The 16414-nt window shown below is 47.6% G+C and overlaps 1 protein-coding gene and 1 non-coding gene across 3 annotated transcripts in view; both read right to left on the reverse strand.

The window, feature by feature from the left end:
• Positions 1–464: 464 nt before the first annotated feature.
• LOC129868254 (clathrin interactor 1-like) overlaps positions 465–16414 on the reverse strand; it is a 43704-nt gene continuing 27754 nt past the window's right edge. Inside the window, exons 5-12 of one of the 2 annotated variants that reach the window (XM_055942061.1) lie at positions 11052–11231; positions 8343–8523; positions 7837–8071; positions 6483–6564; positions 5752–5829; positions 4173–4396; positions 1940–2108; positions 465–1822 (exon numbers count right to left, since the gene is read on the reverse strand). In XM_055942061.1, coding sequence (XP_055798036.1) covers positions 1428–1822; positions 1940–2108; positions 4173–4396; positions 5752–5829; positions 6483–6564; positions 7837–8071; positions 8343–8523; positions 11052–11231 — 1544 coding nt within the window. In that variant the 3' untranslated portion in view covers positions 465–1427. The remainder of the gene's footprint in view (positions 1823–1939; positions 2109–4172; positions 4397–5751; positions 5830–6482; positions 6565–7836; positions 8072–8342; positions 8524–11051; positions 11232–16414) is intronic. The other variant, XM_055942062.1, reaches the window with a different exon arrangement.
• trnaa-ugc (transfer RNA alanine (anticodon UGC)) lies at positions 13244–13317 on the reverse strand. Its single transcript has one exon. It is a non-coding gene; the product is annotated as a tRNA-Ala (tRNA).

Here is a 16414-nt window from a genome sequence, read left to right on the forward strand (position 1 = left end):
GGAACCCCGTTACCTTCACGGTGCCCAAATGGAACCCCGTTACCTTCACGGTGCCCAAATGGAACCCCGTTACCTTCACGGTGCCCAAATGGAACCCCGTTACCTTCACGGTGCCCAAATGGAACCCCGTTACCTTCACGGTGCCCAAATGGAACCCCGTTACCTTCACGGTGCCCAAATGGAACCCCGTTACCTTCACGGTGCCCAAATGGAACCCCGTTACCTTCACGGTGCCATTTGGGAAGCAGAACAGAAGCTGCTGCTGCTTGTGGTCACCAGCCCCCGTCGTTAACTCATAATATTAACCTTGATTCAGATGGTTAACCCACTACGATGGTAGAAAGTGCAGTTTAGACATACACCAGTAACAGACTGTAGGTTGGAGATATAAATGTTACATGAAAACACAAAGAAAAGTAACAGAGGAATTGAATGACTTGGGGGACTGTTGTCCTTAAAGCACATACTTTCCAAGACATCTTTAATAGCGCAATAATACTTTTTGTTTTGCACACCCAAAATATATTTACATATTTTGCCATTCCTGTTCTGAGTCCCGGCATGAAGTATGGTCAATGTGAGGTAATTCCTGAACACTCTTCTGACATGTTTGAAAACAGAGACATGACAACATGAGAGTAGAAAAGGGACACAGTAACACCCTTAACATGTTTTCTGAAGTATTTATCTGGTGTTGGTAGAAACACCAAGAAAGTATCATGTATATGCTTTCAACCATATACAACATGTTAAGCCCTTCCCGCCCAAAACTAATTCAAACTCTTGATTACACACACACTCTCTCTGAGTGTGCAAAACATGAAGGACACCTGCTCTTTCCATGACAGACTGACCAGCTGAATCCAGGTGAAAACTATATTCCCTTAATGATGTCACTTAAATCCACTTCCATCAGATAGATGAAGGGGAGGAGACGGGTTAAAGAAGGATGTCTTGAGACATGGATTGTGTCAGTGTGCCATTCATAGGGTGTTAAGTGAACAGGGCATAGTAGTTTGTGCCAGACGCACTGGTTTGTGGCAAGAACTGCAACGCTGCTGGGTATTTTTCATGCTCAACAGTTTCCCGTGTGTATCAAGAATGATCCACCACCCAAAGGACATCCAGCCAACTTGACACAACTGTGGGGAAGCATTAGAGTCAACATGGACCAGCATCCCCTGTGGAACGCTTTCCACACCTTGTAGAGTCCATGCCCCGATGAACTGAGGCTGTTCTGAGGGCAAAAGGGAGTGCAAGTCAATATTAGGAAGGTGTTCCTAATGTTTTGTACACTCAGTGTATATAAAGAGAAGGGATTGAAGGGTAACACCATTAGATATTTCTCAAGTAGTCCGTGTACGCAGCTTTCCGTTCATAATGGTGTATTCTGAACAGAACTCTTCCACAGAAATCCTTCAGCTCGCTCATTTCCCGAAGTTGCCGAAGTTGGCGAAGGCATCTTGTTTGGTTTGCACCATGGCAGCGTTGACCATGGCAGGGTTGACCATGGCGGGGTTGACCATGGCAGGGTTGACCATGGGCTGCCCTACGCCCATCCCTGGCATACCCAGGGTGCCTGCGGGGGCCACAACCATGTTCACTCCCATAATTCCCTGATTGACAGGCACTCCTCCCATTCGCATGGCGCCCATCCCCATGGTACCCGTTGCCATGGTGGGAGGCATGCCTAGGCCCATGGCACTGGCGGGCATCATGGGGTTGGTGGAAAGTCTGATGGGTGTGGCCTGGATGTTCAGATTCAGACCTCCAAAACTCTGAGTCAGGTTGATGGGCGGCTGGACTCCTGAAAGCAGGGGATCTGAAATTACAAATATGGTGATATTACCGCCAGTTAGACCTTCCTGCAAGGACACATAGAAATTTAAAGTTGACGGTCAACAGAGAAATAAGTGATGACAGTGAGTTAATAACAGACCTTGTCGTAACATGTTGTTGAGGCTGGGCTTGCAGGTGGTCATCTGCATACCAGGAGACAGGAAGTCCAGGCTAATGTTGACGCTGGGGTCTGACCATGTGGAGGGGAGGCAGGGCTTCTGGAGCTCCATGTGCTGGGGCAATAAGCCCCCTTGCATTGGTCCAAAGTTCTACAACAACCCAAAGAAGAGACAACACAAAAACACAGGCCAGTTTATCACAATCATCTATCCTACAAATCACACTACATGAAAATATGAAAGCCCATAGGTGCTACTCTACATGACCAAAAGTATGTGGACACCTGCTAGTCCAACATCTCATTCCAAAATCATAGGCATTAATATGGAGTTGGTCCCCCCCTTTGCTGCTATAACAGCTTCCACTCTTCTGGGAAGGCTTTCCACTAGATGTTGGAACATTGCTGCGGGGACTTGCTTTCATTTAGCCACAAGAGCATTAGTGAGGTCAGGCACTGATGTTGGGTGATTAGGCCTGGCTTGCAGTTGGCGTTCCAATTCATCCCAAAGGTGTTCGATGGGGTTGAGGTCAGGGTACTGTACAGGCCAGTCAAGTTCTTCCACAACAATCTCGAAAAAACGTTTCTGTATAGACCTTGCTTTGTGCACAGGGGCATTGTAATGCTGGAACAGGAAAGGGTCTCCCCCAAACTGTTGCCACAAAGTTGGAAGCACATAATTGTCTAGAATGTCATTGTATGCTGTAGCGTTAAGATTCCCCTTCACTGGAACTAAGGGGCCCGAACCATAAAAAACATCCCCGGGAACATTATTCCTCCTCCACCAATCTTTACAGTTGGCACTATGCATTGGGGAAGGTAGCGTTCTCCTGGCCTCCGCCAAACCCAGATTCATCCGTCGGACTGCCAGATGGACAGAGGCAGTTTGGAACTCGGTAGTGAGTGTTGTAACCGAGGACAGAGGCAGTTTGGAACTCGGTAGTGAGTGTTGTAACCGAGGACAGAGGCAGTTTGGAACTCGGTAGTGAGTGTTGTAACCGAGGACAGAGGCAGTTTGGAACTCGGTAGTGAGTGTTGTAACCGAGGACAGAGGCAGATTGGAACTCGGTAGTGAGTGTTGTAACCGAGGACAGAGGCAGATTGGAACTCAGTAGTGAGTGTTGTAACCGAGGACAGAGGCAGTTTGGAACTCGGTAGTGAGTGTTGTAACCGAGGACAGAGGCAGTTTGGAACTCGGTAGTGAGTGTTGTAACCGAGGACAGAGGCAGTTTGGAACTCGGTAGTGAGTGTTGTAACCGAGGACAGAGGCAGTTTGGAACTCGGTAGTGAGTGTTGTAACCGAGGACAGAGGCAGTTTGGAACTCGGTAGTGAGTGTTGTAACCGAGGACAGAGGCAGTTTGGAACTCGGTAGTGAGTGTTGTAACCGAGGACAGAGGCAGTTTGGAACTCGGTTGTGAGTGTTGTAACCGAGGACAGAGGCAGTTTGGAACTCTGTAGTCAGTGTTGTAACCGAGGACAGAGGCAGTTTGGAACTCGGTAGTCAGTGTTGTAACCGAGGACAGAGGCAGTTTGGAACTCGGTAGTGAGTGTTGTAACCGAGGACAGAGGCAGTTTGGAACTCGGTAGTGAGTGTTGTAACCGAGGACAGAGGCAGTTTGGAACTCGGTAGTGAGTGTTGTAACCGAGGACAGAGGCAGTTTGGAACTCGGTTGTGAGTGTTGTAACCGAGGACAGAGGCAGTTTGGAACTCGGTTGTGAGTGTTACAACCGAGGACAGAGGCAGTTTGGAACTCGGTAGTGAGTGTTACAACCGAGGACAGACGGTCTCGTTCTATGAGTTTGTGTGGCCTACCAATTCCCGGCTGAGCCGTTGTTGCTCCTAGACATTTCCACTTCAGAATAACAGCACTTACAGGTGACCGGGGCAGTTCTAGCAGGACAGAAATTTGACCAACTGAAAGGTGGCATCCTATGACGGTGCCACGTTGAAAATCACTGAGCTCTTTAGTAAGGACCATTCTACTGCCAATGTCTGTCTATGGAGTTTGCATGGCTGTGTGCTCGCTTTTATTCACCTGTCAGCAACGGTGTGGCTGAAATAGCCAATCAAGCAATTTGAAGGGGTGTCCACATACTTTTGTATATATAGTATACATCCTTTGTATTCACAACGTAGACCTCTTCCATGATAATGAGGCACTTCCATCTATAACAATGGTTCATGTAGTGAGGAGTCCTGTGAGCCACCCGTACCTGTGATCTGGAGATGGGCAGGCCGGTGGTTAGGGCAGGCCGGTGGTTGGCGACACCCACACTCTGGGTACCACACATGGAGAAGGTCATGCTTTGGGAGGCGCTGAGGGAGGTGTGATTGGAGCCAATCAGGTCAAATAAGTCAGCTGAGGGTGGGGTGGGGGCCGGTGGACTGGAGAACGCATTCCAATCCCCAAACTGACCCTTCCCACTGGAGCCTGGCCCTAAGGAGTGAAGATTTCATTATCCACAGTGTTCAGCATTTGCAAAAACTTGAAGAGAAATTAACAAGGCATGAGGCATGTCCCATTTCTTCTGTAAGGGGGAGTTTTTCTACCCTGTCAGGCAGCAGGTGAACAGTGAAGGTAACAGAGATCGACCCAAGGGGAGTACCAGCTCACACAGCCCAGTGGGATCAGGACCAGGACCAGAGGGTACTGCACGGGACCAGCGGGTACTTCACGGGACCAGCGGGTACTTCACGGGACCAGCGGGTACTGCACGGGACCAGAGGGTACTGCACGGGACCAGAGGGTACTGCACGGGACCAGCGGGTACTGCACGGGACCAGCGGGTACTGCACGGGACCAGAGGGTACTGCACGGGACCAGAGGGTACTGCACGGGACCAGAGGGTACTGCACGGGACCAGAGGGTACTGCACGGGACCAGAGGGTACTGCACGGGACCAGAGGGTACTGCACGGGACCAGAGGGTACTGCACGGGACCAGAGGGTACTACACGGGACCAGAGGGTACTGCACGGGACCAGAGGGTACTGCACGGGACCAGAGGGTACTGCACGGGACCAGAGGGTACTGCACGGGACCAGAGGGTACTGCACGGGACCAGAGGGTACTGCACGGGACCAGAGGGTACTGCACAGGACCAGAGGGTACTGCACGGGACCAAAGGGTACTGCATGGGACTACAAACCAGGACCAGAGGGTACTGCACGGGACTACAAACCAGGACCAGAGGGTACTGCACGGGACTACAAACCAGGACCAGAGGGTACTGCACGGGACTACAAACCAGGACCAGAGGGTACTGCACAGGAACGTGCACACACACATCCAGAGAGGACTCTGACAATAGCAGATAAACTGCCAAAGACTTGTTGCTGGGGCTCTCATTCCCCTCCATCCTTCTCTCTTTTCTCCCATCCATCCACACATCCATCCATCCACACAGCACAGAGCAGAGGGTGGAGGCTGGGGGACATGAGCTGTGTGAAATGAGAGCTGACGTGTGTCTATCCTCATAAGGCTCAGCAGGTAGGGCCTCTGGTCTCATCCCAGACACATCAATATTACACCACCTTCACTTCCACAGGACATCATGTGGTCCGCAGCCACAACCCCCTGGGCAGGAGATGGCACGGAGAGGGACGGGAGGCGGGACTCCCCCTAAACACCTCTGTGGCATGGCTGTTCACCTCAGTTTTCTCCTCGCTGCTACCAGGTTTATGGAAAGGTTTTCTGCTGGAGTTATTGGGAAGTGGCTTGCCTCAGATTGAAGCTGTAATACAGACAGCAGAGTGTGTTCAGATGATAGAGAGGGGAAGCACTGAGACGTACCGGCTGATGAAGGGAGACTGGCTGAGGCAGCTGGGGAGGAGAAGTCAGCAAAACCACAGAGGAGGTCTGAACTGCCACCTGGATGGTACACACACACACACACACACACACACACACACACACACACACACACACACACACACACACACACACACACACACACACACACACACACACACACACACACACACACACACACACACACACACACACACACACACACACACACACACACACACACACACACACACACAGAGTGAGAACAGTATCAGTGGAGGAGATGAGGACATCGTCTCCCCTCCCTCCCTCCCTCCCTCCCTCCCTCCCTCCCAGTGTATGGCTGAGCGTGAGAGACAGGCCCGAGCTCTTTTGGTTGGAGAAGGCAACGACACGAGGGACCGCAGCAGCTCTCTGTGTGTGTGAACATGCATCATTTGCTTCCCAGCAAACACTGGCTCAGTCTCAGACAGCTGGCCATGCCATGCTCTTCCTCCCTCTCCTCTCCTGTTCTCTCCTCCCCTCCCGTTTTCTCCCTACGCTGCCTGGAACACTGGTCTGACATCTTGGCATCTTAGGCCTGCCTGCTCCCTCCCCTCTTGTTCGTGGTGATTCTGTATGGCTTTGAGCCATCTTACTTTAGAGTGCTATCACTTTATATATAGCGACCTCGTCTCAATGTGTGTAGCACTGTGGCTGACTGGCTCATTAGATGAGTGAGTGATAGGTCTCACCTGCTGGTGCAGTCTGACTGGACTCAGAGTCCACCATAAGAAGGTCTGCAAGGCCACAGCTTGAAGACTGGCTAACAGACGTCTGAAGAGGGCACAGAGAATTTAGATAAGGACACTCACACAAGCTGTTCACTTTTAATTTGAGTTGGAATAAAACACGGTGCTACACTTCCTAAAGCTGCCACAAGAGAGCAGCATTAGTCTAGAAACAGTTTGGATTAGGCATCCCAGGAGCTCCTCCTGTTCACTGGTCCTGCTGCCATGTCATTTAGTCTAGATCAGTTTGGATTAGGCATCCCAGGAGCTCCTCCTGTTCACTGGTCCTGCTGCCATGTCATTTAGTCTAGATCAGTTTGGATTAGGCATCCCAGGAGCTCCTCCTGTTCACTGGTCCTGCTGCCATGTCATTTAGTCTAGATCAGTTTGGATTAGGCATCCCAGGAGCTCCTCCTGTTCACTGGTCCTGCTGCCATGTCATTTAGTCTAGAAACAGTTTGGATTAGGCATCCCAGGAGCTCCTTCTGTTCACTGGTCCTGCGGCCATGTCATTTAGTCTAGATCAGTTTGGATTAGGCATCCCAGGAGCTCCTCCTGTTCACTGGTCCTGCTGCCATGTCATTTAGTCTAGAAACAGTTTGGATTAGGCATCCCAGGAGCTCCTCCTGTTCACTGGTCCTGCTGCCATGTCATTTAGTCTAGATCAGTTTGGATTAGGCATCCCAGGAGATCCTTCTGTTCACTGGTCCTGCTGCCATGTCATTTAGTCTAGATCAGTTTGGATTAGGCATCCCAGGAGATCCTTCTGTTCACTGGTCCTGCTGCCATCCGTTTCTATCATGTCATTAGACAGTCAGAAGAGATGAAACACAGCTTTCTTCTGTCCCACGGGAGACAGTCTCTAGAAACACTCAAAGAGGAAAATAGATTCCGCAGACAACTCAACAGTGTCTCTATAGGCTTCAAAAGCAGGTTCTGTTGAGTCTACACAGCCTATTGGCCTACATTGACATGCAGGACCACTAGGTCAGAGTGAGATACAGGGAGGCCAGAGTGAGATACAGGGAGGACAGAGTGAGATACAGGGAGGACAGAGGGAGAAATAGGGAGGACAGAGGGAGAAACAAGGAGGACAGAGGGAGAAACAGGGAGGCCAGAGTGAGATACAGGGAGGACAGAGGGAGAAACAGGGAGGCCAGAGTGAGATACAGGGAGGACAGAGTGAGATACAGGGAGGACAGAGTGAGATACAGGGAGGACAGAGTGAGATACAGGGAGGACAGAGTGAGATACAGGGAGGACAGAGTGAGATACAGGGAGGTCAGGGGTCAGAGTGAGACACAGAGGTCAGAGGTACCTTTACGTTGTCTGCGTCCAGCCTGCCCCTTTCCCCCGTGTAGTGTGCAGCGGCCCCCAGGTCCACGGTTTTGGAGCGGATGCCGGCCCGTTTGCGTGTGGTGGTAGTCTCCGTTGCATGGCTGATCTGGATGCTCGTGGTTGTAACAGTCTCCTCCTCATCTCTGAACTCCGACAGCTTCTCTGACCCCGACACCGGCCGGCCGTTCCGCGATACCCTGTCCTCCTCGTTGCCACTATGGGGGGAGAAAGAGAACAACACACACATGAAAGAAATGCTCATTAAACAGATGGATTGACTTAAGCCAGCGTTTCCAAAACTCGGTCCCGGGGACCCCAGGGGGTCCACGTTTAGTTTTTTTTGTGTGAGCACTACTCTGCTGATTCAGACAATCAAAGCCTGATGAGTTGATCATTTGAATCAGCTGTGTAGATCCCTGGGGTCTCCGGGACACGTTCAGCATAACATCTCCCTTTTCTTTTGCCCTTAAATACAGTCAGGAATACCTGGTTCTGTCGGGCGAGTCATCCCTCTCATTCTTGCGGAACTTGTTGATAGTGTCGTCGATGGTGCTGCCGATCTTGTCGCTGATTTCTCCCAGCTTCTCACTGAAGGGGAAGGCTCCTTTGCTCTTGTCCCAGTCCTCATCCCACTTCCCCTTGGGCTCAGAGTCAAACATTTCCCCCGCTGAGGGGGAGGAGAGGGGCAGACAGGGGGGAAACAGGGGTACAGGTTTATGCTGAAAAATCAAGTGTGGTTTGGTACCAATAACGTGTTTTGTAGCTATGCAGAGTGAGCCTCACTTCACGAACACAATGAGCGCCGCTGTGGGAATGCAATGCATCTATCTGGAATGCCAATTAAGATGTGCAACAGATAATTGGTTATTCTGCATTGAAAATGGATGGGCCCATTGCCAACACAAGCACTGCACAGCTACAGTATGTCTGCTGAAACAGAGCGAGCATCTCTATGTGAATGTCTCCATCGCAGTGTTATTTTTGATCCTGTGCGACAAAAATAATTCCCCCCCCCTGCCACATCATTAATTGACAAATGGGAACTCTGGTTTAACTAATGAAGTGGGACATCGCAGCAGCAAATCAAAGGGTGGAATCAATGGCACATGAAAATAAAGCCTGTCAGTCAGGTGTCTCCAACCGAATCCTAATGAAATGGCAAGGGACTCGCCCTTGATTAGATATCGGAATAGCAGATCAGAAAGCAGCGAATCAAAAACAGATATGGGGAAAATATATTCTGTTACATCGTGAGGGTGTTGAGGTTTCTCTCGTACAAACATGATCAGAAATCTCACTGATGAAGATGTGAGAAGACATTATTTGCCCCGGATTGAAAATCGCTCGAATCAAAAGATCAGTGATGAGGAGGAGGAGGCAGCGTGAGAGGAGGGAGGAAGAGGTCTGTGGGGAATAGAGGAAGGCATAGAGGAGCGATATTCTGGAAGCCTTCTGAGACTGCAGACAGAGACCTGCAACAAGACTCACAGTAACAGGGACTAGAGGTAAATTACAGGGACTAGAGGTAAATTACAGGGACTAGAGGTAAATGACAGGGACTAGAGGTAAATTACAGAGACTAGAGGTAAATGACAGGGACTAGAGGTAAATTACAGAGACTAGAGGTAAATTACAGAGACTAGAGGTAAATTACAGGGACTAGAGGTAAATGACAGGGACTAGAGGTAAATTACAGGGACTAGAGGTAAATTACAGAGACTAGAGGTAAATGACAGGGACTAGAGGTAAATTACAGAGACTAGAGGTAAATTACAGGGACTAGAGGTAAATTACAGGGACTAGAGGTAAATTACAGGGACTAGAGGTAAATTACAGTGACTAGAGGTAAATTACAGTGACTAGAGGTACAGTGACTAGAGGTAAATTACTGTAACAAGTACTAGAGGTAAATGACAGGGACTAGAGGTAAATGACAGGGACTAGAGATTCATTTACCTCTAATCCCTGTCATTTACCTCTAGTCCCTGTCATTTACCTCTAGTCTCTGTCATTTACCTCTAGTCCCTGTCATTTACCTCTAGTCCCTGTCATTTACCTCTAGTCCCTGTCATTTACCTCTAGTCTCTGTCATTTACCTCTAGTCTCTGTAATTTACCTCTAGTCTCTGTAATTTACCTCTAGTCCCTGTCATTTACCTCTAGTCTCTGTAATTTACCTCTAGTCCCTGTCATTTACCTCTAGTCCCTGTAATTTACCTCTAGTCCCTGTAATTTACCTCTAGTCCCTGTTACTGTGAGTCTTGTTGCAGGTCTCTGTCTGCAGTCTCAGAAGGCTTCCAGAATATCGCTCCTCTATGCCTTCCTCTATTCCCCACAGACCTCTTCCTCCCTCCTCTCACGCTGCCTCCTCCTCCTCATCACTGATCTTTTGATTCGAGCGATTTTTAATCCGTGGCAAATCATGTTTCAATGAACCTCTAGTCCCTGTCATTTACCTTTAGTCCGTGTTACTGTAATTTACCTATATTCCCTGTAATTTCAGTAACAGGGACTAGAGATAAATTACAGTAACATGGACTAGAGGTAAATTACAGTAACAGGGACTAGAGGTAAATTACAGGTACTAGAGGTAAATTACAGGGACTAGAGGTACATTACAGGGACTAGAGGTACATCACAGGGACTAGAGGTACATCACAGGGACTAGAGGTACATTACAGGCACTAGAGGTACATTACAGTGACAGTGACTAGAGGTACATTACAGTGACAGTGACTAGAGGTACATTACAGTGACAGTGACTAGAGGTACATTACAGTGACAGTGACTAGAGGTACATTACAGTGACAGTGACTAGAGGTACATTACAGTGACAGTGACTAGAGGTACATTACAGTGACAGTGACTAGAGGTACATTACAGTGACAGTGACTAGAGGTACATTACAGTGACAGTGACTAGAGGTACATTACAGTGACAGTGACTAGAGGTACATTACAGTGACAGTGACTAGAGGTAAATGACAGTGACAGTGACTAAAGGTACATTACAGTGACTAAAGGTAAATGACAGTGACAGTGACTAGAGGTACATTACAGTGACAGTGACTAGAGGTACACTACAGTGACAGGGACTAGAGGTAAATGACAGATTTGTGAGTGCATGGAAATGAGAGAGCATAGCACATTCTCAACAGAGCATCACAGATAATCTGCTCCCGTGTGGTGACACTTACAGCTGGTCTTGTTGAATCCTCCTCCTCCTCCAGTGCCGTCTGAGGACACGCCGATGTACTTGTCCTTGTTTTTCTTGGCCTTCTTCCTCTCCTCCCGGAGCCGGTCGTCATCCTGAACAAACTCCACCATCTCCTTCACCTTCTGACGCACGTTGACGCCCTGGTCCTTCCCATTCTCATCTGGCGATGGGAGGGGGAACAACACGATCGGACACTTTAATACACTGGCATTCACCAAATTAAAAAAGGGTGGAAATCATTTCACTTTTGGCTTCCCACATTACACCACGGTGGGGGTCATTTGAATTGAAAACTGACAATAGAATCAACACCATCCATAAACCTGACCTCTCATTCGCCATAGTGACAGGGTTAGGCAGTTAAAGGGGAAGTCAACACTGAAGAAAATAAAGTGATGTTTGTTTTGGCTGAGAGAGAGAGAATGAGAACGAGAGAGAATGAGAGAGAATGAGAGAGCGAGAGAGAATGAGAGAGTGAGAGAGAATGAGAGAGCGAGAGAGAATGAGAGAGCGAGAGAGAATGAGAGAGCGAGAGAGAATGAGAGAGCGAGAGAGAATGAGAGAGCAAGAGAGCGAGTGAGAGCGAGAGAGAATGAGAGAGAATGAGAGAGCAAGAGAGCGAGTGAGAGCGAGAGAGAGCGAGAGAGAATGAGAGAGCAAGAGAGCGAGTGAGAGCGAGAGAGAATGAGAGAGCGAGAGAGAATGAGAGCAAGAGAGCGAGTGAGAGCGAGAGAGAGCGAGAGAGAATGAGAGAGCGAGAGAGAATGAGAGAGCGAGAGAGAATGAGAGAGCGAGAGAGAATGAGAGCAAGAGAGCGAGTGAGAGCGAGAGAGAGCGAGAGAGAATGAGAGAGAATGAGAGAGCGAGAGAGAATGAGAGAGCGAGAGAGAATGAGAGAGCGAGAGAGAATGAGAGAGCGAGAGAGAATGAGAGAGCGAGAGAGAATGAGAGAGAGAGAGAGAATGAGAGCAAGAGAGCGAGTGAGAGCGAGAGAGAGCGAGAGAGAATGAGAGAGCGAGAGAGAATGAGAGAGAGAGAGAGAATGAGAGAGCAAGAGAGCGAGTGAGAGCGAGAAAAAGAACAGAACAGTGCAGTGCAGCTCCAGGCCAAAGCAGCTTTGGATGAGGGTCTGGTAGAGCTTGGGACCAGGCCTTTATGAAGCTTCTTCAGGAGGAGGAACACAGGCACCATTGTTTTACTGCCACAACAGGCCTGTCCTGGAGACAGTATTTGTCTCAGTGGGGACTTTATGTAACAGAGCCTAGTGAGTGCTCATGCCATGCACCAAATGCTAACTCTTGAGAGCGAAGCATGAAAAAAGATTAACATAGACCTACAGTAAATCTGTTAGCCCCTTACTCAAATATTTAAGTATTACCCCTTTTTTTTCTCAATTTTCGCCTAAAATTACATTCCCAAATCTAACTGCCTATAGCTCACGCCCTGAAGCAAGGATATGCATATTCTTGGTACCATTTGAAAGGAAACACTTTGAAGTTTGTGGAAATGTGAAAGGAATGTAGTATAATATAACACAATAGATCTGGTAAAAGTTAATACAAAGAAAAAAACAACCGTTCTTTTGTGGTTTTTTTTTGTACCATCATCTTTGAAATTCCAAGAGAAAGGCCATAATGTATTATTCCAGCCCAGGTACAATTCTGAGTTTGGCCACTAGATGGCATCAGTGTATGTGCAAGGTTTAAGACTGATCCAATGAACCATTGTATTTTTGTTCAAAATGTTGTATCAAGACTGCCCAAATGTGCCTAATTTGTTTATTAATAACTTGTCATGTTCAAAATTGTGCACTCTCCTCAAACAATAGCATGATATTCTTTCACTGTAATAGCTACTGTAAATTGGACAGTGCAGTTAGATTAACAAGAATTTAAGCTTTCTGCCAATATCAGATATGTCTATGTCCCGGAAATTGTTCTTGTTACTTACAACCTCATGCTAATCGCATTAGCCTACGTTAGCTCAACCGTCCCGTGGAAGGGACACCAATCCCGAAGTTAAATGCCATTATCCTAAATTAATTTCCATATGGTATTGGATTACGAATAAAATAATATAAAACACAATGCTTGAAACAGAGGCAGAGTTGTGAATTTCTCGAATCAAGAGTGACTTACAGTAGTGAGTGGATACATTGTTTTTCCTTTAACTTGTCTGCAGTGGGAATCGAACCCACAACCCTGGCGTTGCAAGCACCATGCTCTACCAACTGAGCCACACAGGACCACTGATACACAAACTGTACTTCTAAAGAGAGAGAATCCACATTTCTGTCTACCTATCCTAAAGGGACAGTTCAATCAATCAAATGTATTTATAAAGCTCTTTTTACATCAGCCGATGTCACAAAGTGCTGTCCAGCCTAAAACCCCAAACAGCAAGCAATGCAGATGTAGAAGCACGGTGGCTAGGAAAAACTCCCTAGAAAGGCCGGAACCTAGGAAGAAACCTAGAGAAATCAGGCTCTGAGGGGTGGCCAGTCCTCTTCTGGCTGTGCCGGGTGGAGATTATAACAGAACATGGCCAAGATGTTCAAATGTTCATAGATGACCAGCAGGGTCAGATAATAATAATCACAGTGGTTGTAGAGGGTGCAACAGGTCAGCACCTTAGGAGTAAAATGTCAGTTGGCTTTTCATAGCCGATCATTCAGAGTTAGAGACAGCAGGTGCAGTAGAGAGAAAGTCCAAAACAGCAGGTCTGGGACAAGGTAGCACGTCCAGTGAACAGGTCGGGGTTCCATAGCCGCAGGCAGAACAGTTGAAACTGGAGCAGCAGCATGACCAGGTGGACTGGGGATAGCAAGGAGTCATCAGGCAGGTAGTCCTGAGGCATGGCCCTAGGGCTCAGGTCCTCCGAGAGAATAGAGAAAGAGATAATTAGAGGGAGCATACTTAAATTCACACAGGGCACCAGATAAGACAGAATAAATACTCCAGATATAACAGACTGAGCCTAGCCTCCTGACACAAACTATTGCAGCATAAATACTGGAGGCTGAGACAGGAGGGGTCGGGAAACACTGTGGCCCTGTCCGACGATACCCCCGGACAGGGCCAAACAGGCAGGATATAACCCCACCCACTTTGCCAAAGCACAGCCCCCACACCACTAGAGGGATATCTTCAACCACCAACCTACTAACCTGAGACGAGGCTGAGTTAAGCCCACAAAGATCTCCCCCGCGGCACGAACATGAGGGGGGCGCCAACCCGGACAGGAAAATCACGTCAGTGACTCAACCCACTCAAGTGACACACCCCTCCTAGGGATGGCATGGAAGAGCACCAGTAAGCCAGTGACTCAGCCCCCGTAATAGGGTTAGAGGCAGAGAATCCCAGTGGAGAGAGTGGAACCGGCCAGGCAGAGACAGCAAGGGCGGTTCATCGCTCCAGTGCCTTTCCGTTCACCTTCACATCCCTGGGCCAGACTACACTCAATCATAGGACCTACTGAAGAGATGAGTCTTCTATAAAGACTTAAAGGTCGAGACCGAGTCTGCGTCTCTCACATGGATAGGCAGACCATGGAGCTCTATAGGAGAAAGCCCTGCCTCCATCTGTTGGCTTAAACATTCTAGGGACAGTAAGGATGCCTGCATCTTGTGACCGTAGCGTACGTGTAGGTATGTACGGCAGGACCAAAATCGGACAGATAGGTAGGAGCAAGCCCATGTAATGTTTTGTAGGTTTGCAGTAGAACCTTGAAATCAGCCCTAGCCTTAACAGGAAGCCAGTGGAAAGGCTAACATTGGAGTAATATGATCACATTTTTTGGATCTAGTAAAGATTCTAGCAGCCGTGTTTAGCACTAACTGAAGTTTATTTAGTGCTTTATCCGGGTAGCTGAAAAGTAGAGCATTGCAGTAGTCTAATCTAGAAGTGACAAAAGCATGGATTACATTTTTTGCATAATTTTTGGACAGAAAGTTTCAGATTTTTTGTTTTGTTACGAAGATGGAAAAAAGCTGTCCTTGAAATATTCTTGATATGTTCATCAAAAGAGAGATCAGGGTCCAAAGTAATGCCGAGGTCCTTCACAGTTTTATTTGAGATGACTGTACAACCATCAAGATTGTCAGATCCAACAGAAGATCTCTTTGTTTAAAAGTAAAAAACTTGCCGCCATCCACTTCCTTGTGTCTGAAACACAGGCTTCCAGGGAGGGCAATTTTGGGGCTTCACCATGTCTCATCGAAAGGTACAGCTGTGTATCGTCTGCATAGGAGTGAAAATTAACATTATTTTCCTGAATGACATCACCAAGAGGTAAAATATATAGTGAAAACAATAGTGGTCCTAAAACGGAACCTTGAGGAACACCCGACATTTACAGTTGATTTGTCAGAAGACAAACCATTCACAGAGACAAACTGATAAGACAGATAAGATCAAAATCAGACCAGAACTTCTCTGTGTAGTCCAATTTGGGTTTACAATCTCTCCAAAAGAATGTGGTAATCGATGGTATCAAAAGCAGCCCGTCCAGGATTTCGCATTTTTTTGTGTGTGATTTCTGCAGCCAAAAATGCTCTCAAAAAACCAATAGATTCATAGCTGATCAATCACTTTCAGTTTGAGGATTGATTTTTCTTTCTAATAAGTTGTCTTCAAAATTCTTGAGATTGTGATTTTTTTCTGAAAGGGTCGTAAGATGAAGAACAGAACACGTAAAAATAGTTGTGGTTGATTATTATTCCATTTTTTTTAAATCCAGAAAAATTGTGCTTTCGTGATCCGTTTTAAGTTTTAAAGAGAGTTTAAAAACGGCAAAACTGCCAAATTGCACTCAGTGCTTTGAGCAGCGCTCTCCATAGACAGACTGGGGAGAGCAGTGTGTCGACCACCCTACTAAAGCCAAGGTTAGCGGAGTAAAAGTTTGAGTAAAACGCCACTCACCTTGATTCTTTCAGCGCTTGCCACAGTCTTCCCCGCTACCACTTCAGTCATGGTGATCTGCCGCTGCTATGGGAACTGTTCTGACATTCTCATATGCTTTGTTGATTCGAAGTGACTGTTGATTGTCGACCCTCTCTAGTTTCCAAAAACACTTGGAAATTGTTTCGTTATTTTTATCGGCAATTGAGATTGATATCTGTTCACTGTACTGCCTGGAGGGACTGACTAAGGTCTAGGAGCACGAGGACAAATGCAGAGCCTTGGTATGACGCCATTAAAATTTAATTTACCACCTTTACGAGTGCAGTCTCAGTGCTATGATGGGGTCTAAAACCAGACTGAAGCGTTTCATATACATTGTCTTCAGGAAGGCAGTGCTGCGCAACAGCTTTTTCAAAAAAATTTGAGGAGAGGAATGGAAGAT

Source organism: Salvelinus fontinalis, chromosome 13 (assembly GCF_029448725.1).
Source record: "Salvelinus fontinalis isolate EN_2023a chromosome 13, ASM2944872v1, whole genome shotgun sequence".
Lineage (NCBI taxonomy): Eukaryota > Metazoa > Chordata > Actinopteri > Salmoniformes > Salmonidae > Salvelinus > Salvelinus fontinalis.